General features: G+C 55.0%; 2 protein-coding genes across 2 annotated transcripts; one reads left to right on the top strand and one right to left on the bottom strand.

Annotated features, from left to right (window-relative positions):
* The first annotated feature begins 14,341 nt into the window (after nt 1-14,341).
* NCCRP1 (NCCRP1, F-box associated domain containing) lies at nt 14,342-17,765 on the top strand. Its single transcript, XM_055310463.1, has 6 exons — nt 14,342-14,674; nt 15,328-15,390; nt 15,476-15,527; nt 16,139-16,234; nt 16,812-16,950; nt 17,085-17,765. Exons 1-6 carry the CDS (start codon nt 14,368-14,370, stop codon nt 17,223-17,225), a joined length of 798 nt encoding a protein of 265 aa, XP_055166438.1. The 5' UTR covers nt 14,342-14,367; the 3' UTR covers nt 17,226-17,765.
* An 82-nt stretch (nt 17,766-17,847) lies between these two features.
* Nucleotides 17,848-20,168, bottom strand: SYCN (syncollin). The gene is made up of 2 exons (XM_055312077.1): nt 19,555-20,168; nt 17,848-18,761 (listed from the first exon to the last, which is right to left on the bottom strand). Exons 1-2 carry the CDS (start codon nt 19,947-19,949, stop codon nt 18,752-18,754), a joined length of 405 nt encoding a protein of 134 aa, XP_055168052.1. The 5' UTR covers nt 19,950-20,168; the 3' UTR covers nt 17,848-18,751.
* Between the last annotated feature and the right edge of the window lie 6,284 nt (nt 20,169-26,452).

Below are 26,452 nucleotides of genomic sequence, written 5' to 3'. Positions count from 1 at the left end.
CCAAAGTCACACCCCCCACACACAGACACACCAAAGAAAAGCTTTGGGCTTGAATGTTTTTACAAATGAGTTCTACCAGCCTTTGAAGGATCAAGTAAATCCCACCTTGTACAAATTGTTCCAGAAAACAGAGAAGGGAGAGCAGGCGGACTCCCTCCGGGAGGCTGGTGCGCCCGTGATGCTACAACCCGCCAGGGACAGCGCTCGGGGCCACCCCGCTCTCCGCCTGGGGCCCCGGGGCCGCTCCGGGGCCGCTCCGGGACGCGCCGCCGCGGGCGAGGGGCCCCGCTGCGACGGGAGGGACAGCCTGGGGGGATGCGCCTCCGTTGGGCCCCGTGGCCACTCTGCTGTGATTGTCACCTTCCGTCCCCATCAGTGCAAAGGATGGTCTCGGGTGGCCTTGAGAGCGCTGGCGGAGGCCGCATCTGCAAGGGGTTCCCACGGCTGCAGCGAAGCCCCTCCAGGTGTTCCAAACGGGGGATTTAATACAGGGGCCTGGTCAGTGTCGGGAAGGCTGGGCAGCCAGCGGGGCCGGCGGCCCGGGCCCGGGGCTAGAGGCTCAAAAGGGGGCACCGCCACCAAGGCCCCCGAAGCCTTCGGGCTGCCGGCGCTCTCCCGCTCCTGCGTCCCCTCCGGGCAGGCCCCCGCTGATCCCCGCTGGCGACGGGCTCCGCGAGGGCAGGAGGCGACATCCGCCCGGGCCTGGCTTCGTCCCCACGTGCCCACCTGCCCACCTGACGTGGCGCCACGCAGGTAGTGCTGCCTGGGCTGCAGCAGGGGGCGCTGTGCTCGAGCCCGCGACGGCCCAGGAGGGGAAGCCGGGGAGGTATTCGCCTGACCCCGGATGAGGGAGGGAAACCGGTCAGACCAGCGGTGCTCCAAGTGCGGCTCCCGGACCAGCAGCAGCCCGGGGAACTTGCTCGAAATGCAAATTGCCCCGCCACGCCCCGGGCTGAATCAGTGGTCCCAAAGGAGCGGGAAAGGCGGCGACTCCCCTTTAAGGACACGACCCAGAGGTCGCGCGCCATTGCCTCATTGGTCACAGCCCCCTCACGTGGCTGCACCTGGCAGCAAGGGAGGTTGGGAAACGTAGTCTTTCTTCTGGGCGGCTGGGCATCTGCCTAAAAATTCTGTTACTGTAGAATCGCGATTTTCTAACCTTCACTAGACCCACCGGGCTTCTCCAGAGAACCGAGAGGCAGCCCCAGGTGTATCCAGCATGAGCTTAAACATGATAAGGATGGCCCCGCAAGACAATGAGGGGAAAATAGATTGTTTCATAATAGTGGGGAAATTGGTTAATCTGGGGGGGAAAAAAGAAAAGAAAACAGAATCCCTACTTAACACCACAACAAAAGAACCCCACTAACCATGTGTGGCTTTTGAATTTTAAGTTAATGAAATAAAATGAAACATTTCAGCCCCTTAGTTGCACTAGTCACATTTCACGTCCTCCACTGTCACTTTTAACCAGCGACTGCTAACTAGATGGTACAGATATGAGACCTTTCCATTACCTGAGTCCTCCCGGAAAAGGTTTCTCTGATGGATTATACATCCTCTGAAAGACAAACTATAAAGTTGAGAGAGGAAAATGTTTGATGACCAGCAGCAGAGAAGGACTTCTTAAAACTCCAATAGAACAAATCATTAAAAAAAAAAAAAAGGACTTTGCTAAAATTTAAAACTTTTGTTAAAGGAAAGACATCATGGGCAAATGTAATAGGCTTCAGAAAGGGAAAAAAATATCTGCAGAGTCTAACACGGATCAGATTTTTTTTTTTTATGAGAAAAAGAGCAACCCAAATAGAAAAATGGGCAACAGGTATAAACAGGCAACTTATAGAAGGAAAAAACCCAAAAGACCAACCAGGGTGTGTGCCCAAGGGCTCAAACTCATTGGAAATCGGAGGAAGGCAAATTTCAACAAGCTGTCATTCTAACATGAGTCTGGTAAAAATTTGAGTCTGGCTTAGTCAAATAAAGCATTGCACGTAGGTATCTGGCAATAATTCCGCTCCTGGGTGACTTCCCAAAGAAATCATGGGACTGTGTGGGAGCGTGCACAAGGATGTTCACTGCAACAGTGTTTATGGGGTAGGAGCTGGGGGTGGCCTGGGTGTCCTTTCTAGGGCAGCAGATGGGAAACACAGGGATCGCGCACACCAAGGACTTTGGTGCGGTCATCAGGAGCCAGGGACCGAGTGTGCCCATGGGGCAGGGGAGCCAAACCTGTGATGGTAAAAGCAAAATCAAGACCTATGCTACCAGCCCACGTGTGTCGATTACAAATTATGGACATAAAACAAAAACACTCATTTTACAAGATAAAAAAAGAGACTCACTTACATAATAGAATGGCTCCCAATGGGGAGGAAGGGAGACAGAGAGAGAGAGAGAATAAAGAGAAAGAATCAATGAACCTGAGAGGGGTCTCAGGAGGAATAAAGACATTGAAGGTCTGTCCTACAAACAGAGGGCAACCCTCTTTGCTGTGGATTGGGGCCTGGTCACAGGTATTGAAACGAAAATCATCCAGGTGATCCTAATGTGCAGCCGGGATTGAGAGCAGAAGCGCGGCTGTGGGGCCTCCCAGCACTGTCCGCCGCAGCATCACTGCTGGACTCAAGCCTCACACCCGCCTCCTGCCATCTCCCCAGAGTTTATGAGGGGCACAGGGGAGCATCTCATGCCTTCCCCCTTCTTGCAGATGTGGAGACAGGTCCACAGAGAGGAAGGACCCACCCAGGGCCTGGGAGGGCCAGGCCTGAAGTCTTGGATCCCTCGTTGGTTTCCGTGGAAGGCCTTGAGCTGGGCAGCGAGGCTGCAGCATTGAGCAAGACAGACACGGTCCAAGGAGACTCAGACCCTGATGCCCCAGGGCCAGCTGGGTAACACTGGGAAGCAGGAAAGCGGTGGCACACATGCCCCTCTGAAGAGCAGTCACTTCTCGGGTCACTGTAGCCTTGTAGAGTTTGGCCTCATGGTGCCAAATGTTCTGATTTTTCTTAAGAAATTCCCATTTTGGGGAACCTGGGTGGCTCCATGGTTGAGTGTCTGCCTTTGGCTCAGGTCCTGATCCCGGGGTCTTGGGATCAAGTCCCACATCGGGCTCCCTGTGGGGACCCTGCTTCTGTCTCTGCCTGTCTCTGCCTCTCACTCTGTGTCTCTCATGAATAAATAAATGAATGAGATCTTTGGAGAAAAAAAAAAGAGATCCCCATCTTCACTCAAAAGCTCTTGAATCTTAAAGATAGGCGACCAACTCGGTGCACTAAACTAGCATGTGCACCCAGCAAAATCAAGGTAATAGTTCACATTCGTCAAAACAGTAAGACAGGGATCCCTGGGTGGCTCAGCGGTTCAGCGCCTGCCTTCGGCCCAGGGCGTGATCCTGGAGTCCCAGGATCGAGTCCCACAGCGGGCTCCCTACATGGAGCCTGCTTCTCCCTCTGCCTGTGTCTCTGCCTCTCTCTCTCTGTGTCTCTCATGAATAAATAAATAAATAAATAAATAATCTTTAAAAAACAAACAAACAGTAAGACAGTGGGGACACCTGGGTGGCTTAGTCGGTTGAGCATCTGATTCTTGATTTCGGCTCAGGTCCTGATCCCAGGGTGGTGAGATCAAGCCCTGTGTGGGGATCTGCACTCAGCAGGGAGTCTGCTGGAGAGTCTCCTTCTGCCCCTCCTCCCCTCTTTCACTCTCTCTCTCTCTCTCAAATAAATAAATCTTTTTTTAAAAAAAAAAAAAGGCAAGACAGTGTCCAGGGCCTCACTGAGCACCTAATTTACCTCATTTAACCCTCTAGTGCATTGAACGGTGCCCCCACTACCTCCAAAAGTTAGGTCCACATGGAACCTATAAATTCAACCTTATGAGGGGAAAGGCCCCCCTGCCTCATGGACGCGATGAAGCTCTTGGAGATGAGATCGCCGTGGATTATCTGGCTGGGCCCTACAGCCAGGGACAGCGTCCTTAGAAGAGAAAAGCAGGAGGTTTGCGATGCCCAGAGGAGTCAGACACGGGAGGGCTGTGGTGGGAACTGAACAGCGCTGGCAGCTCCCAGACGCCAAGAAAATCCTCCTCTTGAAGCTTGAGATGGGCTCACCCCTTGATTTCGGACCTTGACTTCCAGGACCCGGAGACAACACCTTTGGGCCTGTAAGCCCCCAGGTTCATGGCAATTCATTAGGGCAGTTCTAGGAAACAAATGCAACCCTCCTGGGGCCCCTCCTCTGAGCGCGGACCTTCCCCGTCCCATTTTGCAGCTGGGAAGACTAAGGAACAAAGACGTGAAGTTACCAACCAGGGGTCACACAGCCAAAAGGTGGAAGAGGTGGGATTTGAACCCAAGAACAATGGGGCTGAGAGCCTCTGCCCATCCTCACTGCACCCGAGGGACCGTGTGGGCCGTGGCTCGGGGAGCTGGGGATAGCTCACACGGCCTTTCCAGAAGACCAGAGGCATCTGCAGAAGGTTGGGGCCACTGGGTGAAACAAAAGGAAACTTTCTCCCTTTCTTCCCCTTCTCTTCCCTGTTCCTTTATCTCTGACTTTCTCTGTCTCTCTCTCTCTCTCTCTTATTCTATCGCTAATCATACTCAGTGTTTGAGCAGGTAACCCAAACCCATGGTGCAAAATGCAAAATATTCCAAAGATGAGTAAATTGCAAGATCAACCTCCCTCCCCTCCTCCCCCATTCCCAGCCTCTGGGTCCCTCTCCCCAGAGGCGGCCACTGTACAAGTTCCTTGGATCTCCTTCCAGAAATGTATATACGGACCAGGAAAGACCCACCTGCATATGCAAGTCGTGTCCCACTTTGCACGAATGTTAGCACAACATCCACATCCTTCGACATCTTGCCTTCTCCCTCTTCACACTGTCTTGGTGGTTCCTCCTTGGTACCTTGCTTCCCCCATCTGCCCTCTGTTATCTCTAACCTTCTAGATCCTTCCTTGCCTCTGGTCAACCTTATCCCAGGCTCTTTCTCTTTCTTTGTCTCTTTCTTTCTCTTCATCTCTGTCGCTATGTGTCTTTGCTTTCCTTCCCACTACGCTCCTCTCCTTCTCTTCCTCTTTCCCTCTGCCTCCTCCCATATCTCTCCTTCTACCCTAGCTCGTCCCCGCCTCTCTGTCACCCCCTGTAGGATAAAGCTGGCTCACCACATCCTTCCCGGGGGACATTTGTGGTTTATATTTGGGGAAGGCAGCTCCCACCCAGATAAGCTGGGTGGCAGCTGCCTTCCCTCCTGATGTGGCTGAGCTTCCCCACCCCCCACAGTCCTGGTGGAAAACCTACCATCTATTTCTCAAAGACCCCAGTGCCTCCCCTCTGGGATCCCCACCATTCTCTCTCTACCAGTAGGATTGGGTCCTGGGGGTGATACTAGTTTTGCAGCGGAAGTGGTGGGAGCTAGACTTGGGCAGGTTGAACGTGGTTCTTTCACCGGACAGAGCCTCGTCCTCCTGCCTGAGGCCGGACTTCTTGTCTTCTCTGCTCAGCAAACAAAACAGTCAGTCTGTGTCAGCCCTGAGCTGAGGACAAACAACAAAAAAAAGACCAAACCCCAAATCTGCCCAAGGCCCTGCCCTGGTGAGGCTGACATAGTCATGGGGTGACACAGTTCATGACCAAGTGAACAGATCCACGTACTCATAGGTATTTATAAATCATACTAAGTTCAAGAAAGAAAGAACGGGGTGGGTGTGACAATAGAGAATAGCAGGGGGAGGGGAATTGACCTTGGCTGGGGAGGGCCCAGGTTGCTGTTTATGGGGCAATGATCACAAGGAATAAAGCCAGAAGGGTTGTGTGTTGTGAAGAGGTGTCATCTGAATGGAGATGAAGGCAGCCAAGGAAGCGTGGAGTGGAAGGCCTGGTAGGCAGAACGCACCGCATATGCAAAGGCCCTGAGGTAGAAAGGAAGTTGGAGGATCAAGGGCCAGCAAAAACATGGGACACCATGAGTGAGGGGAGAGCGTGGGCCACCGCGGGTAGCACTGTGGGGAGGAGTTAGCCCCAGATTATAGAAGGGAACTAAGGCTTGAAGAAGGAAAGCTCGTCACCCAAGGACACACACGGTAAGGGTGGGGACTGCTGAGCTCAGGCAGCCTTACCCTCTTAACCACCAGTGGTTCTTAGCGCGGGATCCCAGACCAGCGTCATGTCTCGGCCCACCCCAGAACTACTGAATCAGAAGGGTGGGAGTGGGGTCTGGAGCCCAGCAGTCTGCGATAAACAAGCCTTCTAGAAGATTCTGACACATGGTCAAATTTGAGAACCACTGAGCCATGCTCTCCTGCCTCCCCCAGTGTTGTTCCTGTCCTCTGAGGGATCCCTGTCCGCCGTGGGTTGAATGGCAGTCCCCCAAAAAGACATGTCCACCTCCAGGTCCCCAGAACCTGTGGACATTACCTTACCTGGAAAAGAGGATTTTTTTTTTTAAGATTTTAAAAATTTATTTATTAGAGACAGAGAGAGAGACACACACACACAGGCAGAAGGAGAAGCAGGCTCCATGGAGGGAGCCCGATGTGGGACTCCAGGGTCTCCAGGATCATGCCCTGAGCTGAGGGCGGCGCTAAACTGCTGAGCCACCCGGGCTGCCCAAGGATTTTCATAGATATAATTAGGTTAGGGACCTTGGGGTGAAAAGATCATCAGGTGGACCCTAAGTTCAATGACAAACGTCTTTACAGGGGGACATTTGGGAGGAGGAGGAGGCAGCGTGACCACAGGGGCAGAGATGGGAGGGATGTGGCCACAGCCACGGAACACGGGCAGCGCCCAGGGGCCGGGAGAGGCGAGGAAGGCTCCCCCCTGGAGCCTCTGGAGCGAGGGACGCCCCGCCGACCCCTTGATTTCGGACTTCCGGCCCCGGAACCACAAGAGGATACGTTTCTGTGATTGTAAAGGCGCCAGGTCCGCGCTGACGGGCTGTGACAGCCCCGGGAAGCTACACGCGGCCCAGCGGGCCGGACAGACCAACAGACCCCCGCGTGACCTCCTGTCCGGGCCAAGAGGACCCCAGCGCCCCCTTCCTCCTGCCCGCGCCCTGAGGGCTCCGAGTCTCCCCGGGGAACCTGGAGCTGCCCCGTGTACAGGGAGGGAGCAGGGTGTGTCCAGAAGGATCGGGAGCAACCGGTGACCTGGAGGCAGGTCCGCTAACTAGAATCCGGCCTAACGCCTGGGGTCTGCGGAAGGGGGTGAGGAGAGCAGAGCCGTGGCCAGGTGGCTGGTGAGAGGGATCACCCCGGGAGTCAGACGCTCGTATGGGGAGCCTGGACCCCAACCTGAGCCGCCCTCCCTGGGGATGCAGACTCTGGTGGCCACGCGGTCAGGGTTCAAATCTCAGTTCTCCCACTTCCGGACGGTGTGACCTTGGACAAGTCACTTTGCCTCTTTGTGCCCCAGTCCCCTCACAGTAAAACGGGTTTAGTTTTCATTCTCTTTAAAGATTTTTTTTTATTTTTTTAAAAAGATTTTATTTATTTATTCATGAGAGACACAGAGAGAGGCAGAGACACAGGCAGAGGGGGAAGCAGGCTCCACACAGGGAGCCCGATGTGGGACTCGATCCCGGGCCTCCAGGATCACGCCCTGGGCTGAAGGCAGGGGCTAAACGGCTGAGCCACCCGAGCTGCCCTATAGATTTTATTTATTTATTCATGACAAAGAGGCTCCCTGCAGGGAGCCCGATGCTGGACTCGATCCCAGGACCCCAGGATCACACCCTGAGCCCAAGGCAGATGCTCAACCACTGAGCCACCCAGGCGTGCCGTAAAGAGGGTTCAATGGAAACAACACCTACCGTAGTGGGTGCACTTGATTAGTGCACACGGGGCACAGGCGCCCAGCTGGCTCAGTCAGGACAGCGGCCCACTCCTGATCTCGGGGTTGTGAGTTCGATTTGAGCCTCACGTTGGCAGTAGAGGTTACGTAAAAACAAATCCTAGGGGATCCCTGGGTGGCTCGGCGGTTTAGCGCTGCCTTCAGCTCAGGGCGTGATCCTGGAGACCCGGGATCGAGTCCCACATCGGGCTCCCTGAACGGAGCCTGCTTCTCCCTCTGCCTGAATCTGCCTTTCTCTGTCTCTGCCTCTCATGAATAAATAAATAAAATCTAAAAAAAAAAATAAAAACAAAATCCTAAAAAAAAAAAAAAAAAAGGACCTGGAGTGCATAGAGCAGAGCTTGGCCCAGAACAAGAGCACCCCAGCCGCTATTATTATTGTTACTGTTACAGCACATTCATTTCTTCACTGGGCGACACGGCGATGCCTCCCAGGTCTGTGTCTCGGCCTTGACTCCTCTCTGAACTCCCACCACGTACATCCAGTCACCACGTGGCACCCTCCGTCCCTTTGGTCATCCTGCACCTGACACCCGCCCCCCCCCCGCCATGGAACGCGCCTTCCCTCTCGCACTATGGGGCCACCGTCCGCACTGTCCGGGGCCAATCAAGAGGAGATCCTGAATGTGTCCTCTGCCACCCACTCCCTGACCCTGGCCCTGTGTGCCCTCCTCTCCCTCCTCACTGGTCCCAGGCCCCCCACCCCCACCCCAGCCAGAGATCAGTTTCCTCCTTTCTCCCCAGCTTCCCTGAGGCTCCACTTAGGATGTACCGCACCCACGTCCCTGCAAGATAAACCCACAGGCTGCCCCGTTGTCTCACTGATCTCATCTCCCCTACAATCCCTCTGCTTGCTCCAGCCTCCCCGCCGTTCCCCAAACACGCTAAGCTCAGTCCCACCCAGGGCCTTTGCACTTGCTGTTCCTGCTGCCTGGATCTGCTCAAGTCTTTCCCCTGCTTCAGGTCGCCACTCAAACATCGCCTCCCCCGAGAAGCCTTCCCTGACTACCCTAGTTAAAACAGGCCCCGGGCTCCCTTACCCCATCTTCACGGCCTGCGTTTCACCTCCAAAACCCCGGATGCTGTTTGTCAATTAGCAGGTCATCCCTTGACTTGTCGGAGTCCATCCCTCCCGGACACAAAGCCAGAAGCCCCGTGGGGATGCGAATCTGTTCTTTCACCATCACACCCCCAGGGCACAGGGCTTGGGGATATAAGTAATAGTATTACTTAAGAAATATTATTTCTTGGACGCTCGGGTGGCTCAGAGGTTTAACGCCAGCCTTCGGCCTGGGGCCTGATCCTGGGGCCCTGGGATCGAGTCCCGCATCGGGCTCCCTGCATGGAGCCTGCTTCTCCTCCCTCTGCCTGTGTCTCTGCCTCTCTCTGTGTGTCTCTCATGAATAAATAAATAACATCTTTTTTAAAAAAAGAAATATTATTACTTCTTATTACTTAAGTATTTGTTTAATGGATAAGAGGTAGAAGGGCTAGGATAGAAGGGTAGAAGCTAGGATCCCCGCTTCCTTTCTCGCTCTCTTTTTTCTGCACGTGAGTAGCAGCCTGTGAGGCCGGCTGTGGGACATCTTGCTCTTTTCACTTAATAGGCTTGTAGGTATTTTCTTATTAGTGTGGACACAGAGTTGCTGTGTTCTTTTTGTTCTGCTTATCGAGGTATAACTTACATACGAGAAAACACACCCATTTTAGGAATGCCTGGGTGGCACAGTGGTTGAGCGTCTGCCTTGGGCTCAGGTCATGATCCCAGGGTCCTGGCTTCGAGCCCGGCATCGGGTTCCCTGCTCAGCAGAGTCTGCTTCTCCCTCTGCCTCTGCTGCTCCCCCGGTTCATGCTCTCTCGCTCTCTCGCTCTCTCTCTCAAATAAATAAAATCTGAAAGAAAGAAAAAGAAAGGAAGAACTTCCTCATCCCCCCAGAAAGTCCACCCCAGGCCTCTTTGCAGTTGTCACTACCCCCGCCCCCAACTCCAGGCCAGGGAACCCCTGACCTCCTTTCTTGGATTCTAGACAATCGCTGTCTTTTCCAGCATTTTCCCTACACGGAAGCACACAGCGTGTGCACTTTTTTGCTTGGCTTTTGTCACCGCATGGCAGTGTTTGGCTTCATGCATGCGCTTGCAGGCTTGCATACTTCATTCTTTTTTCTAAAAGATTTTATTTATTTATTCATGAGAGACACACAGAGAGAGGCAGAGACACAGGCAGAGGGAGAAGGAGGCTCCATGCAGGGAGCTCCATGCAGGACTCCATCCTGGAACCCCAGGATCACAACCTGGGCCAAAGACAGACGCTCAACCGCTGAGCACCCAGGCGCCCCACTTCATTCCCTTTTCTTACCGAGAGGAGTCCACGGCGCGGCCGCCCACGGCTTCATCACCCTGCCCACGGGCGCTCGGGGGTCTCGGGTTGGCGCTGCCATGAGGAAGTAGTGCCGCCTCTGCGTGCACACGTGCTCTCGTTTCTCATGGTTAAATCCTGGGAGGGGTGGGATGGCTGCGTCGCAGGGTGGTTTTTGTTTGGTTTGGGGTTTTTTTGTAGCGCTCTCTACACTCAACGTGGGGCTTGATCTCTCCGCCCCAAAAATCAAGAGTCACGTGTTCCTCCGACTGAGCCAGCCAGGTGCCCCAGGTACCTGGTTTTATAACAGATTGTCAAATTGGGGGCACCTGGGTGGCTCAGCGGTTGAGCATCTCACTTCGGCTCAGGTTGTGATCCCTGGGTCCTAGGATCGAGTCCCACACATCGGGCTCCCCGCAGGGAGCCTGCTTCTCCCTCTGCCTGTGTCTCTGCCTCTCTCTGTGTGTCTCTCATGAATAAATAAAATAAAATCTGGGATCCCTGGGTGGCACAGCGGTTTGGCGCCTTCCTTTGGCCCAGGGCGCGATCCTGGAGACCCGGGATCGAATCCCACGTCGGGCTCCCGGTGCATGGAGCCTGCTTCTCCCTCTGCCTATGTCTCTGCCTCTCTCTCTCTCTCTCTCTGTGAGTATCATAAATAAATTAAAAAAAATTTTTTTAAATAAAATAAATAAATAAATAAATAAATAAATAAAATCTCTTTAAAAAATTGTCAAATTGTTTTCTAAAGTGGTCCCACGATTGCTCAAGCTCTTGAATGTTTGGTGACACATGAGAGGTAGCTTTGCAGGGGGGGAGGGGCTAGGTTGGTCACCCTGGTCTCAGCCTGTTTAGAAAACAGGTCCCCACACTAGGATCTTTACCACCAGAAGGTGGACAGAGGGGATGTGTGAGACCTGCTTGGCTTTGCAGGGCCCCGGGGTGGGGGTGGGGGTGCTCTAGATTCCTCAGATCTAAGTTTCTCATAGCACAGCCTGGAGAGGAGAGATGCTTCTTCAATTTCTTCAATTTTCGATTCTGGAGCCAGAGGGACTGAGGCCGACTCCTGGCAGTGGGACCTGGGAAGACACATTTGAGTGAGCTCCCTGGGTGAGTGTGACAGGCTGTAAAGCTTGAGACCACTGAGTCTGGGGTAGGGGGTGGGCTGGGTGAGAGGGTAAGTTATTCCAGGTAGAGAGAACCTTGGGAGGAAAATCCCTGAGATGGGAGAGAACAGGGGCCAGAGATCCAGGGCCAGAGATCCAGGCCTCAAATGGCAGCCAAAGAGCTGAGATTATTCTCCTGAGGACACTGGGGAGCCATGGTGGGTTTAACTGGGACAGTGACTGCTTGGGTTTGGGCTCTTAGAAGACCCTTGTGACTGCATCCATGAGGGTGTGTGTGTGTATGTGTGTGTATGTGTGTGTGATTAGAAAAGGGTGAGGAGGGGATCCCTGGGTGGCTCGGCAGTTTAGCGCCTGCCTTTGGCTCAGGGCGCGATCCTGGAGTCCTGGGATGGAGTCCCGCATCGGGCTCCCTGCATGGAGCCTGCTGCTCCCTCTGCCTGTGTCTCTGCCTCTCTCTCTCTCTGTCTCTCAGGAACAAATAAGTAAAATCTTAAAAAGAAAAGAAAGAAAAGAAAAGGGTGAGGACCCCAGGAGAGGGATGATGTGAATGAAATGTGGAAACTGGAGCAGGGCAGACAGAGGAGGGGTGCGGACCCCATTTCTACACACTCCTTGCCTCTCTTCCTTTGAGGTTTCTGGCTCCAGGCCACACCATGCCCTGGATTCTGACCTGGGGACAACCGACTCCCCTCGCCAGACCCTCCTGCTCTGGCTCTGCCCCTTCCTCCTCCTCCTTCGCCTCCTCATGCTGCTCCTGCTACGTGAAGACAAGTGGGCTGGCGGCCAGGGGTGGGGGTGTGTCTGTGCTTGCCGTGGCGGAGGGGGGAGTGTCTCCAGTCATGCTGCCGTGAGCTCTGAGGAGTGTCTGGAAATCTCCTGGGGCCTTCCTGGTGCATCGGGGGCACCCCCACCCATGGATCCTCCCTGACCCCCTGACCCCTCACCTCCAGGGCCCTGGCTAATTCTCACCTTTCCCAAGAGAAGTCACTGTACCTCTTGCCTCAGTTTCCTGATCTGTGAATGAAGGAACTATTACTAGTTCCCCCTCCCGGGGTTGTTGTGAGGTTCTGGACAGACACTCGGGATCCCTGGGTGGCTCAGTGATTGAGCGCCTGCCTTTGGCTCAGGGCGTGATCCCAGATTCCTGGGTTCGAGTCCGGCATCGGGCTCCCTGCGTGGAGCCTGCTTCTCCCTCTGCCTGTGTCTCTGCCTCTCTCTCTGTGTCTCCCAGGAATAAATAAATAAAATCTTAAAAAAAAAAAAAAGATAAAGACACTCAATAAATGTGACCATTGTCTCTTGTGTGCTTCTGTGGGGGCCAGTGTTTCTCCCTGGGGGGTGCGGACATTTGAATCTCTGTGCCTGGGTGTCTCGCCTGAGACTCTGGTGTACCCCACTGTCAGCGTCGGAGCTGTGCAACCTTGGGTGAGTCACCAGACCTCTCTGGGCCTGTTTCCTCATCTGCAAAATGGCTAAAGCAATAGAATCAATTTCCTAGGGAGGATATGGAGATTGGGCTGATTACTCCACCTCAGGAACGCAGAGCCGGGCCTGGCACACACGCAGGCCTCAATTACGGAGCAGCATCAGGCGGGCGTGAGCTCAGCCCTGAGTGGCTGCGCATGTGCCTGTGGCGTCCCGCAGGAATCTGGGCCAGGAAGCCCCAGAAGCATAGGAGGTTATGTAGGACAGCCCGGAAGCAGGCCGGGGAGGGGGGCCTCTCTTTCCTCATCTGTGAAATGGGAAGAGCAACCGCACCCCGGCACCCCGCAGGGCATGGGGCGCAGCGGGTGGCCGCAGCTCCACGCAGCTTTGCTACTACCTTTCCTTTGTCCACAAAGCGTAGGTAAGAGTGGGCCCCCCGCCCCGCCCTTCTCTGTTGCTGGAGGAGGGTCTGAACTGGGAAGCACCTGGAACAGCCCCCGGTGCCCAGAGCACACTCACTTGGAGGCTGCACACTCACTGGAGCTCCGCGCCTGTGCCTGCGCCTGCCTGGGCCAGGTGTGGGCTGTGGCCCCGGGCAGGATGTGGCCATGGGCATCTGGCCCTACAGGTTCCTCATCACCCCACTTCCTCCGCACCCCGACCTCTTGCCCCCACCGTCGCCCCATCCCTCACTCCCAAATCCCCAGGACCTCTGTGTGTGTGTGTGTGTGGGGTGTTGGCAGCCACGCCTCCTGCTCCGGCCCTGGGGAAGGGGTGCAGACACCCCCCAAAACCCAGGGTGGGGGTGGGGTGGGGAGGGTTTACTGCTCCCCTCTCTGCTGCTGTCCCAGGGCCTCCTTGGGGCCCCCCATCTCTGTGCCTTCACTCCTGGGCCTCTGAGTGTCTCTCTGCCTCCACTCGGTTTCCAGAGCAGGAAATGTCAGGGTCCCCAGGGTGTGTCCCAGAGGAGGGCAGGCAGAGGCAGGGCCTCCCCCCACCTCCCACCCCCTGGATGAGAGTGGAGGTGAGGGCAAGAGGCGGTCTTCCTTAATTAACCTCTTAATCCTGCCACAGTGGGTCTTTTTTTTTAAATTTTATTTATTTATTCATGAGAGACCCAGAGAGAGAGAGAGAGAGAGAGGCAGAGACACAGGCAGAGGGAGAAGCAGGCTCCATGCAGGGAGCTGAGGTGGGACTCGATCCGGGTCTCCAGGATCAGGCCCTGGACTGAAGCGACACTAAACTGCTGAGCCCCCGGGCTGCCCCACGCTGGGTCTTAATGGGGGGGGGGGCTCATGTGAGGGTCCGGAGCGCTGGCATTAGCTCCTTAGTCACATACTCCCCCCCATGCCTGGGCCCTCAGCTCGCCCCGGAGAAACTGAGGCAGGAGGCTTGGGAAACCGGAGGGGCGGGGGGCCCGGACTCCTGGGTCCTGGAGGAGACACCCCCCCACCAGCCTCCTGGTCTGAGGGCGCAGGGAGCTGGGAGCTGGAGTCCCGGGTGCGCCCCGGGCCAGAGCCCTCCCCGACCACGCCCGCGCCCCGCCCCCGCCTCCAGTTAACCCCGAGCCCGCGGAGGAGCCGCGACAGTCGCCGGAGCGCGCGGATGGAGGAGGAGCGCGACCCACTCGCGTCCGGCGGCGGGATGGAGGCCGAGGAGCCCGCGGCCCCCGGGGAGCCGCCGTCGCCGCCCCCGCCGCCGTCGCCGCCGTCCCCCGCGGCCCCCGAGCCCCCCGGGACCCCCGGGACCCCCGAGCCCGAGCGGCCGTCGGAGGCCTACGCCCGGCAGGTGCTGCTGGAGGAGTGGCGGCCGCGGGGCGGGAGCCTGGAGCTGCCCCCGCGCCTCACCTGGCAGCTGCTCTTCCTGCGGCGGCCGCTCTACCGCAACCTGCTGCGCTCGCCCAACCCCGAAGGTGCGGGAGGGCGCGGGGGTGCGGGGAAGGCGCGGGAAGGTGTCGGAGCGCGCGGGAAGGTGCGGGAGGGCGCGGGGCGTCACCCTGACACCGCCCCCCCCCCCCCCCCCCCGCCGCCGCCCGGGTCTCCGACCTCTGCCGCCTGCGGTTCACTTGGACCGTCAGTCTCCTCATCTTTCCGTCTGCTCCCTCCCGTCTGTGCCCTGGTCTCTTTCTCTGTGTCTCTACATCCTTCCCTGTCTCTTCTGTCATCCTGCGTCTCTCTTGTGCCACCCCACATCGTCCTCTCTCTATGTCACATGTCCCTGTCTGTCTCTCCCTGTGTCTCTGTCTTACCCTGTGTCTCTCCCTCTCTCCCTGCCTCCCTCCGCCTGAACTTCTGGCTCTTTCTCTAGGCACCTCTTCTTTCCCTCTGTTTCTGTCTCACCAGGATGCCCTCCTCCTCCTTCCCTCCTTCTTCACCACACCATCGCTTTCCCCCCAGGACATTCTCAGGGCTCTCCCAGGACCCTGACTCACACATCCCTGCCAGGCAGGTCTGGCCTGGAACCGATTCCTGCCCTTCCAGCACAGCCCTGGTTGGGGGGGGGGGGGTCAGGCTGAGGCTGGAGGGCTGGACGCATGCGGAGGCTCCACTCACCTGTGCATTCCAGGCATCAACATTTATGAGCCAGCACCCCCTACTGGTCCCACCCAGCAGCCCCTGGAGACTCTGGGTAAGAGCTTGGCGGCTGGGCCCGTGGGGCGGGAGTGGTCCTGCGGGATGGGCATGTTCTAACCCTTCGCTCCTCCACCTGCCAGGCAACTTCCGCGGGTGGTACATTGGAACTGAGAAGCTCCAGCAGAACCTCAGGTGAGTGGCCAGGGCCCCCGGGGTGGCCTGCGTTTGTTTCCCAGGCTCCAGCCTCTCACCGCAGGGCCTAGAGGAACTGCCTGTGTGCCCCTCTGGGCCTCAGTTTCCTGCTCTGCACACAGGGTTTGTCATAAAAGAGAATGCTCGTAAAACACAGCACAGGGTCTGGCTGGGTCCAGCTTGCGTATGGCAGGTGCTCAATAAATAGCAGCTATGACCGTCACTCTACCTCTTTTCCTGGGAAGGGGAGTCGCCCAGGCCACCACCTACCTCCACTAAACCGAGCCCGCTGGGTGGGATGGGGTAACTTGGGGGCTCAGGGTCACACAGCCTGGCCTGGGAGCCCAGCTCTGCTACTTCCTTGCTGCTTGAGCTTGGGCAAGTGACGTCCCTTCCTGAGCATCTGTTTCTCTTCTGCATCGTGGGGTTCAGCAAGTCTGGCCCTCAGAGGGAAACGGAAGAAGCTGAGGCTATAAAACGTGGGGAGACAGTGCTCAGAGCCCGTACACGGGCGCCCCATGAGGTCTCCACAGGGGCATGGTGATCGAGGTTTCCAGCTCGCAAGGATCCCAGCAGGTCCCAGACCTCAGCTCCCCGTGCCCTCTCTCCAGCTGGACCGTGAAGCAGCAGTGTGTGGACCTTCTGGCCGAGGGCCTGTGGGAGGAGCTCCTTGATGACGAACAGCCAGACATCACGGTCATGGACTGGTAGGCGCGCCCCAGACGGGTGACACCCAGGGCTCCCCAGAGCCCCAGCCTCACCTGTCCTCCCCTGGGTGAGCCTGTCACCAGGACCCTCATGCCATCCCAGGATCCAACCCTGCCTACCGTCCTAGCCCCTTCCCTCTGAGACTTCCGGAGATGGGCCAGGCTGCACACCGTTCCTTCTTCCTTAGATGCTTGTCACCCTCTGTCCTCGACGCGAATTCCTCCTTAGGCTTTAGGATTCAGCTACCCATGGCTCCACCAGGAAGCCTTCCCTGACCACCCCCAAGCTGAGTCAGATGCATTATGCTCCAGTGCCCTGCACTCCCCCCATCCCAGCCCTTAGCATTCCTGGATGGTCACTGTCTGGTGACCGGTCTGCCTCCCGCACCAGACTCTGTCTCCCACGAGGACACTGTGCGGGGCTGTCCCCGGTCGGTGCTGTGTTGCCAGTACGACCCAGCCAGGAGGACTCACAGTGGGAGCCAGCAAGTGTGTGTTGTGTGGCGTCCAGGGCCAGGGGTTGAGGTTGGGACACTGGAGCTGCAGTGGCAGCTGAAGACCCGGGCCCCACCGCCAGGTACGAGGACAGCCGGCTGGACACGTGTGTCTATGAGCTGCACGTCTGGCTGCTGGCAGCGGACCGCCGCACGGTCATCGCGCAGCACCACGTGGCCCCCCGGACCTCTGGGAGAGGCCCCCCCGGCCGCTGGCTCCAGGTGAGGCTCTGTCCTGGCTGCTGACCCGGGCCATGTTTTTGTGTCCCAAGACCTCAGAGAGGTTGGAGGTAGGAGAGAGGCTTCACAGGTCCCTGATAGGACTTCTCCCTAACCCTGGGCGCCGCCCTGTGCAGGTGTCCCACGTCTTCCGCCAGTATGGCCCCGGGGTGCGCTTCGTCCACTTCCTGCACAAGACCAAGAACCGGAGGGAGCCCGGTGGGCTGCGGCGGACAAGGGTGACCGACTCCTCCGTGTCTGTGCAGTTCAGGGAGTGACCGGCTGACTCCCCGCCTGTTCTGTCCCCTTGTCTCACTTATCCACTGCCTTGACACTTTCCTGATCCCTTAGCACTTCCCTGATCCCTTAGCACCTCCCTGCCCCTTTGCACCTCCCCGACCCCTTAGTATCTCCTTGTTCCCTCATCCTTTCTGACCTTTCAGCATCTCTTTCACCTCCCTGACCTTTAGAAGTCCCTAGCCCTTAGCACATCCTTGACCCTTGAGCTCTGTCCTGTTGTCTTAGCGCTTGCTTCCCCCCTCCCCCCACCATGCACCGCACCACCTGTTCCCTGAACGCCTCCATGACTTCCCAGCTCCTCTTTGGTCGCTGACCACCTCCTAGGCCCCTGACTCCTGCCTGGCCCTTGACTTCCCACTTGGCGTCTTCATGGACCCTGGAATGTCTCGGACTCTTTGGCATTTCTTCTGCACTGTCTGAGCTCCATGCGGGCTGAAGGCAGAGGAGTTAGTGCTCAACAGAGAGTGGGTGCTCCAGAAGTCTTTGCTGATGGATGAATAAATTCACGTCCACAAGGATGCTGAGTATTTCCCTGGTCTTTGCTTCTCAGAATGACACCAAGTTCATAGCCCACTCGTACCTCCTGGAATTTTTATCCTCCAGGACCTCACAACCCCTGTGCCTTTTGCACCTCCCTCGACCTCTGATCTTTTCACCTATCCCAGTTTACAGCTTCTTGGCATCTCCACTTACCTCTCCTCTCATATCTTGGTATCTTGTCCTCTCAGATGCTCCTCACGTGCCCCTTCCCTCTCCAACCCCAAATTTTCACCCTCCCTAGAGCTGACCCCCAACCTCTCCCCTCCATAAGACCTTCATTTCTCCTCCCTCGTTCCTCCGGAGTCCCCAGAGCCATGAAGGTATCCATCAATGTCCATCAGATTGTAGATTTGAGCTAAAAAATTTCTTTCATGTGTTGATGAAAGAGGAATTGAAAGTCTTTAACAACCCCTAGTCCCAGGCTCTGGCCAGATCAAGCAAGAGACCCTGGTCTTAGCTTGGGGTAGGGTCCTTGAAGGCCTCTCACTGTTGCATGCATGAATCCCGAGGGAGTCTGGAGGTCCCTGGCAAGCCAGAACAGCTGGGGGCATTCGGGGAAAGGCAAAAAATGCAGGAAGCATTTTAATGTTTAACAATCAGCCGATGGTATCTATACATGTCACACGTGCCCTATGGATGTGTGTCTTCGCGTGCACCTAAACCATGGCAGGACCTATGAGAAGGTCCCCACCTACAGCATTATCCCAGGTATGAGCTGATGCAGGCCTGACCACCCTGCTCTCTCCCCCATCCCACCCCTGTCCGGTGTGGACCTGGGTCCCAAGCACGAGTAGATGGCAGGCAGGGATACATTCACAAGGGCTATATTGTGGGAAAGGCAGGGTGGGGAGCAGGCAGGAAGTTCTTTCCTCCTGGGACTTGGGGTCTTCAGCAGACCCCAGGACAAGGTCAGGTGAGGGGCTCTGCACTCTCTGGGGGTTGGAGATGAAGTGTCTCTAACACATCAGTAACATCTGCAACAAAATAAAAAATTATCACCAGGGGGGCACCTGGGGCTCAGAGGTGGGGTGGGGTGTTTCTAAAAGCCTGAGATGGGGCAGGGGGCTGGGGCTGGGCTCCGAGTTCAGGAGCTGGGCATCCCAGGGGCTCTTGGAGCTCTTGTGGGGGAGAGGGACAGACGGCATGGTCTTGGAGAGCGCTAGGGCCAGATCTAGTCCCAGGGTCTGTGAGCTTCCAGAGGCGAGTCCGCAGTGGGCTCAGGGGCCCCCAGAGTTGGATTGGGGGTGGCGAGGAGGGGGCCCCAGAACCTTAACAGGGGCTTTGGGAATGGTTTCCGGGCTGAGTCTGATCTAGAGGGTCTAGGTGGGTGGGGAGCATGAGAGTAGATAGGGTGTTCCTAGAACCGGGTCTGGGGTTGTTGGGGTGGGTCGGGTTCGAATCTGGGAGTCCTAAAGTTGCATCTGAGAACTCCAGGATCTCATGATCTGGGGGTGGGACCACTGGCTTTGGTTGGCTGGGGGTTCTGGAGTGAGAGGATAGATAGCTCCCCATCTGCAAGCTAGGCCTAGGACGCAGGGTCAGTGGGTGGGCAGGTGCAGGATTCAGGAAGGCGGGAGGCAGGTGCTCCCAGAATGGAGGCTAGGGGGGGTGACCAGCTTCTGAGTCTGGGAATCCCCGAGTGGGGTCCGAGAGAGATGGATGGGCCTGGGCTTGGGTGGGGGGTGCGGGGAGGGGAAGGGGGATCCAGGGACTCCCAGCGGGGGTGGGGGCCGAGGGGCCGCGGGCGGAGGCGGGGCCGGGGGGCACCTGCAGTAGAGGGACGCGATGGTGTTGGACCAGTCGCCGAAGATGCCCTTGCGGAACTCCTCGAGGCGCGGGTAGGCGCCGGTGGAGAACTTGTGCGTCTTGCCCGCCTTGCCGCGTAGGGACCACACGGTGATCTCGCAGCGCGGGGCCACCACGAGCGACGAGGCGACGTTGGCCCAGTTGGAGGGCAGGAAGGGCAGGTCGGTGTCGGGCTCCAGCGACAGCTCGGCGCCGCCGCAGCAGTTCTCGTAGTAGGGGTCGCTCTTGTCGTAGAGCTTGGCGCACGTGCGCGTCCCGTCCGGCCTCTTGAGGTCCGCGGGCGCGGGGCAGGCCGCCCGGACGCCGGGGACGGCCGCCAGGGCCAGGGCCAGCAGCACGGGGCACAGCGGCGACATGGCACACTGCGGGGCCGCGTCCCCAAGCGCTTTTATGCGCCCGACCCGTGGGAAGGGAGAAGCTGCGAGATAAGGACGCCCTCCCCCACCCCGGCCCCACCCCCACCTCGGAGCGGGGAGACCTTCCTGACCTAGGTCACCCGATGAACACAACCTGGACCCACTTGTGGACGACTCGGCAGCTTAAGATTTCCCGTGGCAAACAACATCATTAACTAACTAACTAACTAACTAATAATAACTAATAAATAAATAAATAAATGAATAAATAAATAAATAAAAAACTACACACACACCTCAATTAACAGGACTGGAGGACGAGTCTCTTGTAATCCAGAGGGCAGCATAGGGTTAATAGGTACACGCAGGAAGAGCCCTTAAAAACCTTTGAGGATTGGAACAACCCACTTTCCAAATAAGGAGAAGCCAATGCAGGTGGGAGGGGGGGGTGCTGGGTCTCCAGGCTGGGCAAGTCCCCTTCTCAGGAGGGACTTTGGACCTTGGGAAAGGAGAAGCTGGAGATAAGGAGAGAGGCCCTGGAAGGGAAGGGAGAGGAGGGGAGGAGATAAAGAGAGATCTCACTCCCTGGGGGAGCAGGGGAGCTTCCCAACCAGGGTTGGAAACCCAGAATCTGTGAAATAGACATACTTACGATGAAATAGCACAACACTTAAAAACCATTGCAAGGCAGTGGGGGGAAATTGGGGGGAAGAATTGCAACACTTAAGACAGCATAGAGCTATTAGCTATAATATATAAAGAGTGCTTACAAATTGGCAAGAAGATATCAAACAACCCCCCCCACACACACACACACAGCCCCCAAGAAAACAAGCCTTGTAAGTGGGGGGTGAGGGAAGAAAGAAGAGGCTGTGGTGCCCTACTCCCACTTTCCAGGAGCTAGGGGATTTTCTTTCTTTCTATTTTTAAGATTTTATTTATTCATGAGAGACACAGAGAGAGAGAGGCAGAGACATAGGCAGAGGGAGAAGCAGGTGCCTCACAGGGAGCCTGATGTGGGGCTCGATCCCGGAACCCTGGGATCGTGCCCTGGGCCAAAGGCAGAGACTCAACTGCTGAGCGTCCCCTGAGGAGTCCCTCCAGGGGATTTTCTTAACAAAGATTGGAAATCTTAAATTTATAAAATAAACAGAGGACCCATAGAACTGTATAAAATGTCAATCTTTTGTACAGCAACAAACACAGACTAAACAAAAACCTAATCTGGGGAAAAATAGACGATGCTTGTAACATTCAATAAGCAGTTACCAGTCAGCAAGCGGAAATGACACAAGCCAAAGGAAAAATCGAGGAGCAGCCCAGGCAGGGTAGAGAAGCCACCCTGGGACGGGGATCTGGGCATCCGGGAGCCTGGCCAAGGCCCGTTGGAGACTCTGGAGTTCCTGGCCTCCTGCCAGTTGAGAACAGGGTCAAGAATTGGTGAATGGATCCAACAGTGGTTCAAGTCTGTGGCTCCGGGGCAGCCCCAGTGGCCCAGCGGTTTGGCGCCCACCTTTGGCCCAGGGCGTGATCCTGGAGACCCGGGATGGAGTCCCGCATCGGGCTCCCTGGATGGAGCCTGCTTGTCTCTCTCTCTCTCTCTCATGAATAAATAAATAAAATCTTTAAAAAAAAAAGTCTGTGGCTCTGTGGGTAAAGCCGATTCCAGGCCTCCGCTTCCCCATCTGTAAAATGGGTGATATTTCTTCCTATAGTATAGGGTTGTTATGAAGATTACAAGGGGGGGATCCCTGGGTGGCTCAGCGGTTTAACACCTGCCTTTGGCCCAGGGCGCGATCCTGGAGCCCCAGGATCAAGTCCCACATCGGGCTCCCTGGTTGGAGCCTGCCTCTCCCACTTCCTGTGTCTCTGCCTCTCTCTCTCTCTCTCTCTCTCTCTCTCTCTCTCCCTCTCATAAATAAATAAAATCTTAAAAAAAAAGAATTACTTAAAAAAAAAGATTACAAGGGATAATAGAAAGTACGGGGGGGGGGGGAAGGACGGGGGAGGGGGAGAGGGTGGTAAAGGAAGGCATGGCCTCCTTGAGCTGTCTACACCTGATTCCATCTCGGGATGCTGGTATAAGGGGCAAATGAGTTAATCCACATGACAGCACTCATCGTAGGGCCCTTGCCCGGGGCCGTGTGAGCATTTGCCATCACTGTTGTTGTGACAGCCCTTAGCATGGTGCCTGGCACACAATAAAAGAGCTCAATAAACATAAAGCAGCACAACACAAGATCGGCAACAATCTGCTGTTACCTCAACCACTCAGCGAACCCTGTCACCTCCGCCTCCCCCAGATGCTGCCTCCCACCTTGGTAATGCAGTAGTGAAGGGCCAAAGGCTGGAAACACTTGGAAGTAGGTTCAAATTCTGACTCTGTCACCTTGTTGAGTGACCTTGGGTAAGTGAACTCACTTCTCTGAGCTTCAGGCTCCTCCTGCCTTTAATGGGAATAACAGAAAATCACAATAGAAAGTTATTATATAAGGAAATCTATAACTGGGGCGCCTGGGTGACTCAGTTGGTTAAGTGTGTGACTTCGGCTCAGGTCATGATATCGGGGGTCCTGGGATCAAGCCCCTGCATTGGGCTCCCTACTCAGCAGGGAGTCTGCTTGAAGATCTCTCTCTCCTCTCCCTCTGCCCCTCCCCCCACTCTCTCTCTCAAATAAAATCTTTTTAAAAAGAGATCTATAAGTGACATAACAAACTATTATTCATAAACATTAGAAACAATCTACATCATTGTTATTTATAAAATTAAATACTTAATATTTAATAGTGAATGAAAACAGTATCGATATAAATACAAAAATCACCAAGTACAGTGCCTGGCTCATGGAAGATCCTCGTGAACATGAGCTGTTAGGACTGTTCTATGATTCTGAGACCCTGGATCCTGGCCTGGCCCTGTCCCAGACCAGACCTGGATCCTTCTCTCTCCTTTCCTCTGTTGAGCCCATGAAATCTAATCTCCAGCCGCTAACTTCCCAGCCGGCCTCCTTGACCTCAGGCACACAGAGTCCCCACCTTCCCAGCTCTGCGTGCCCTGGACGCAGGGATGGAGACAGGTGAGTGTAGTGCGGCTGAAAAGCGCCATGCGTCAGACACTGTGGAAACACGGGACATCTAGGAGACCTTGGTAGGGAGAAGACCCGGGGACAGGAGCACAGGACCCCGGGGGGCCACAGCACACAGCCACCATCAGAGAGAACCTACAGGGACGCAGGGTGAGCGCACAGCATCCCCAATCCAGGGACACATACATGGGCAGGGGGGTAGGGACACCCTGTGACATGGTCACCCACTCATGGTCACAGAGTCTCACTCGTGAGTCCTCGAGAACAGCATGTACTGAGTGTAGACACATGCTTGGTACACAGTCCAAAAGAAACACGGTCCCAGACAGTGCGCCCCCCACCCCCAACGGAAACACACTCACAGTCACCAACAGGCCCCCAGCCCTCCTACCTACACCCCATGAAATCTCAAAAGCACAAAACCCCAAACACAAATCTGTCACGCTAGAGTGAGCACCCACAAGGCATCTTCGTCCAGAAGCAATTTCCTTACTGTTGATTAACACAAAGTGGGCAAATAGTAGAAAAATAAACATCTCCTTTTTTTTTTTTGCATTTTTTTTCTTCAAAAAATGGAAGAATGTCCTGCCCTTGAGGAACCCATGAGCCCTTGAGAAAGTCAGACGGTAAATCAATAACTCGAACACAATGTGAAAAGAGTTAAAACGGGCATTGCCAAGGCCTCTGGGAATACAGTGGGAAGAATAGCAGGGTTTTTTTTTAATATCCGCTGATATATTTTGATTTGTATAATAAAGCAAAAGTGTTCTTTTCAGATTGCACAAGCTTAATTCCACATTTTTTTTTCACAAGACCATAAAAAAGGAGATCGGTCTGCACATGAAATTGCCACTAGCAGAAAAAGAAAGTATTCGTCTCAATCAGGGTAGTACTCGCAGATAAACAACACTCTAGGTGGCACATGGTTTAAATGAAAATACTGTCACATAAATACAGGAAAATAGCTCAGTACTTAAGTTCACACTGGATCATGGGAACTCACTACACTTCCGCATGGACGCGGCCTGAATGCGATTCTTTCTATATAATCCTGAAGGGAGAACATGCCCCCCCACCAAAGCAGCCACAACTGTGTGGTTTGCAAATAGTGATCCTAGAAGTGTGGTCTCTGGATCAATGGCATTGACATCCTCAGGGACTTGTAAGAAATGCAAATTCTCAGCCTCACCCAAGTTGTGTGAATCAGACTCTAGGAGTGGGGCCCAACTATCTGAGTTTTTTTTTTTTTTTTAAGATTGTATTTATTTATCCATGAGAGAGGCAGAGACACAGGCAGAGGGAGAAGCAGGCTCCGTGCCGGGATCCCGACGTGGGACTCGATCCTGGGTCTCCAGGATCACGCCCTGGGCTGAAGGTGGCGCTAAACCAATGAGCCACCCCGGCTGCTCCTATCTGAGTTTTAAATGCCCTCCTGGGGATTCAATGCCTGCTGGAGTTTGAGAACCACTGGGTCAAGGCTTTGGCCTTCTGAGGTTTCCTCTCTGATTGTTTATTGCATCTAGAATTTTCTGTATTGGCACCTCAATTTGCTCAGCTCCCATAAAATGTGTTTCATGTCATTTCCCTGATTTTATTTTATTTTTTAAAAAGATTTTATTTATTTATTCATGAGAGACATACAGAGAGAGAGACATGGGCAGAAGGAGAAGCAGGCTCCATGCAGGGAGCCTGATATGGGACTGGGACTCGATCTCAGGACCTGGGGATCAGGCCCTGAGCCAAAAGCAGGCGGTGAGCCACCCAGGTGCCCCCATTTTCCTGATTAAAAAAAATTCTATTAGCAATAGAAAAAGGGACATGTCTTGGGGGGGCAGGTGGAGCCTCGATTGTCAGTGTCTGGAACCCAAATGCCCCAAATGAGCTTGACTCTTCTCTGACACAAAGCGCCAGTCATCATCTGACCTTGGGATGCGGCTGAAGACCGGTATCTCAGATACACCTGCCCCAGGTGAGGTGCCTCGTTTCCAGGACCTCCCCGGGTCCCGTGGGCCCCTATGGGTCTGGGCCACAGCTACTGCCCCCTCACTCCCCGCAAATCAGGGGCGGGGAGGGCCTTGTTAAGATACAGATGCAGGTGCAACAGGTCTGGGGGAAGGATCTGGTTCTGCATTTCCTGCGAGCTCCCCGGAGGGGGTGGCAGGAATCCGGAGGGTGGGCAAGGCCAAGGAGACGCCGGGGAGCGGCTGAGATTCAAAGAAAAAAACCCCAGTGAGATTTCAGAGGGAAGCCTGTGGGGGAAGCGAAGTCTGAAGCTCCCGGGACTGGAACAGCCGGGCGGTGGGGAGGCGGGAGCCCTCGCGAGGTGGCGCCAGAGCGCGGAGATTCCTGGCGCAGGCTGGACGCGCTGGAGCCCAAGTTCAAATCCCGACTGTGCCGCTGAGGTGCCAGGGCGCTTGGGCACGTTGAACAACCTCTTTAAGCTTCAGCGTCCCCGCCTGTGAAGTGGGGATGATACACAAAAATTAATTACGGCTACGCTTCCCTTTTTATTGCTTCTGTTGTCATTGGTACATTCTACACCCCCACATCAGGTTGTTTTTTGTTTTTTTTTTGTTTTTTTTTTTTGGTTTGTTTGTTGTTGTTGTTTTTAAGATTTTTAAAGATTGGGCATCCCAGGTGGCCCAGTGGTTTGGCGCCACCTTCCGCCCCGGGGTGTGATCCTGGAAACTCCGGATAGAGTCCCGCGTCGGGCTCCCTGCATGGAGCCTGCTTCTCCCTCTGCCTGTGTCTGTGCCTCTCTCTCGCTCTCTCTTTCTGCTGTCATGAATAAATAAATAAAAGCTTTAATTTTTTTTAAATAGATTTTTAAAGGTTTATTCATGAGAGACACAGAGAGAGGCAGAGACATAGGCAGAGGGAGAAGCAGGCTCCCTGTGGGGAACCCAAAGCGAGACCCAATCTCAGATCCTGGGATCATGGGATCACCACCTGAGCCAAAGGCAGATGCTCAACCACTGAGCCACCCAGCTGCCCCTTCCTTTGATCAGTTTTAAGATATAATTGCAACCATTTTATTAGTCTTTTCGAATTACCGACAATAACCAATGTTTCCCTGTGCAGATTCCTCCCTATTGCATATTTGGGATTTTTTTCTTTTAATTTGCTCTTACTTTGTTAATAATAATAAATAGTGTTAGTTTTTATTGTGCATTTTGGATTCTTTTCTTTCTTTCATTCTACTTTCTTTGAATTTTTTTTTTTGTGTGCCAGTCTTGTCCTAGCATTTGAGGGAGATGTTTTAGCTTGCTTATTTTCAGCCTTTTTTCTTTTCCCACGTTTGTACTTAAGGCTTTCCACTTCCTTTGTAGGAGTGTTTTTTGGCTTACATAAGATAATGAGTGTAGCATGCTGAGATTGTGTCAGGCACTTGGAAAGTGCTCGGTTTGTTAACTGTAAG

This window comes from Nyctereutes procyonoides, unplaced genomic scaffold (genome assembly GCF_905146905.1).
Source record: "Nyctereutes procyonoides isolate TBG_1078 unplaced genomic scaffold, NYPRO_anot_genome, whole genome shotgun sequence".
Lineage (NCBI taxonomy): Eukaryota > Metazoa > Chordata > Mammalia > Carnivora > Canidae > Nyctereutes > Nyctereutes procyonoides.
The sequence above is the reverse complement of the archived record's forward strand: the minus strand, read 5'-3'. Positions and strand labels throughout refer to the sequence as shown.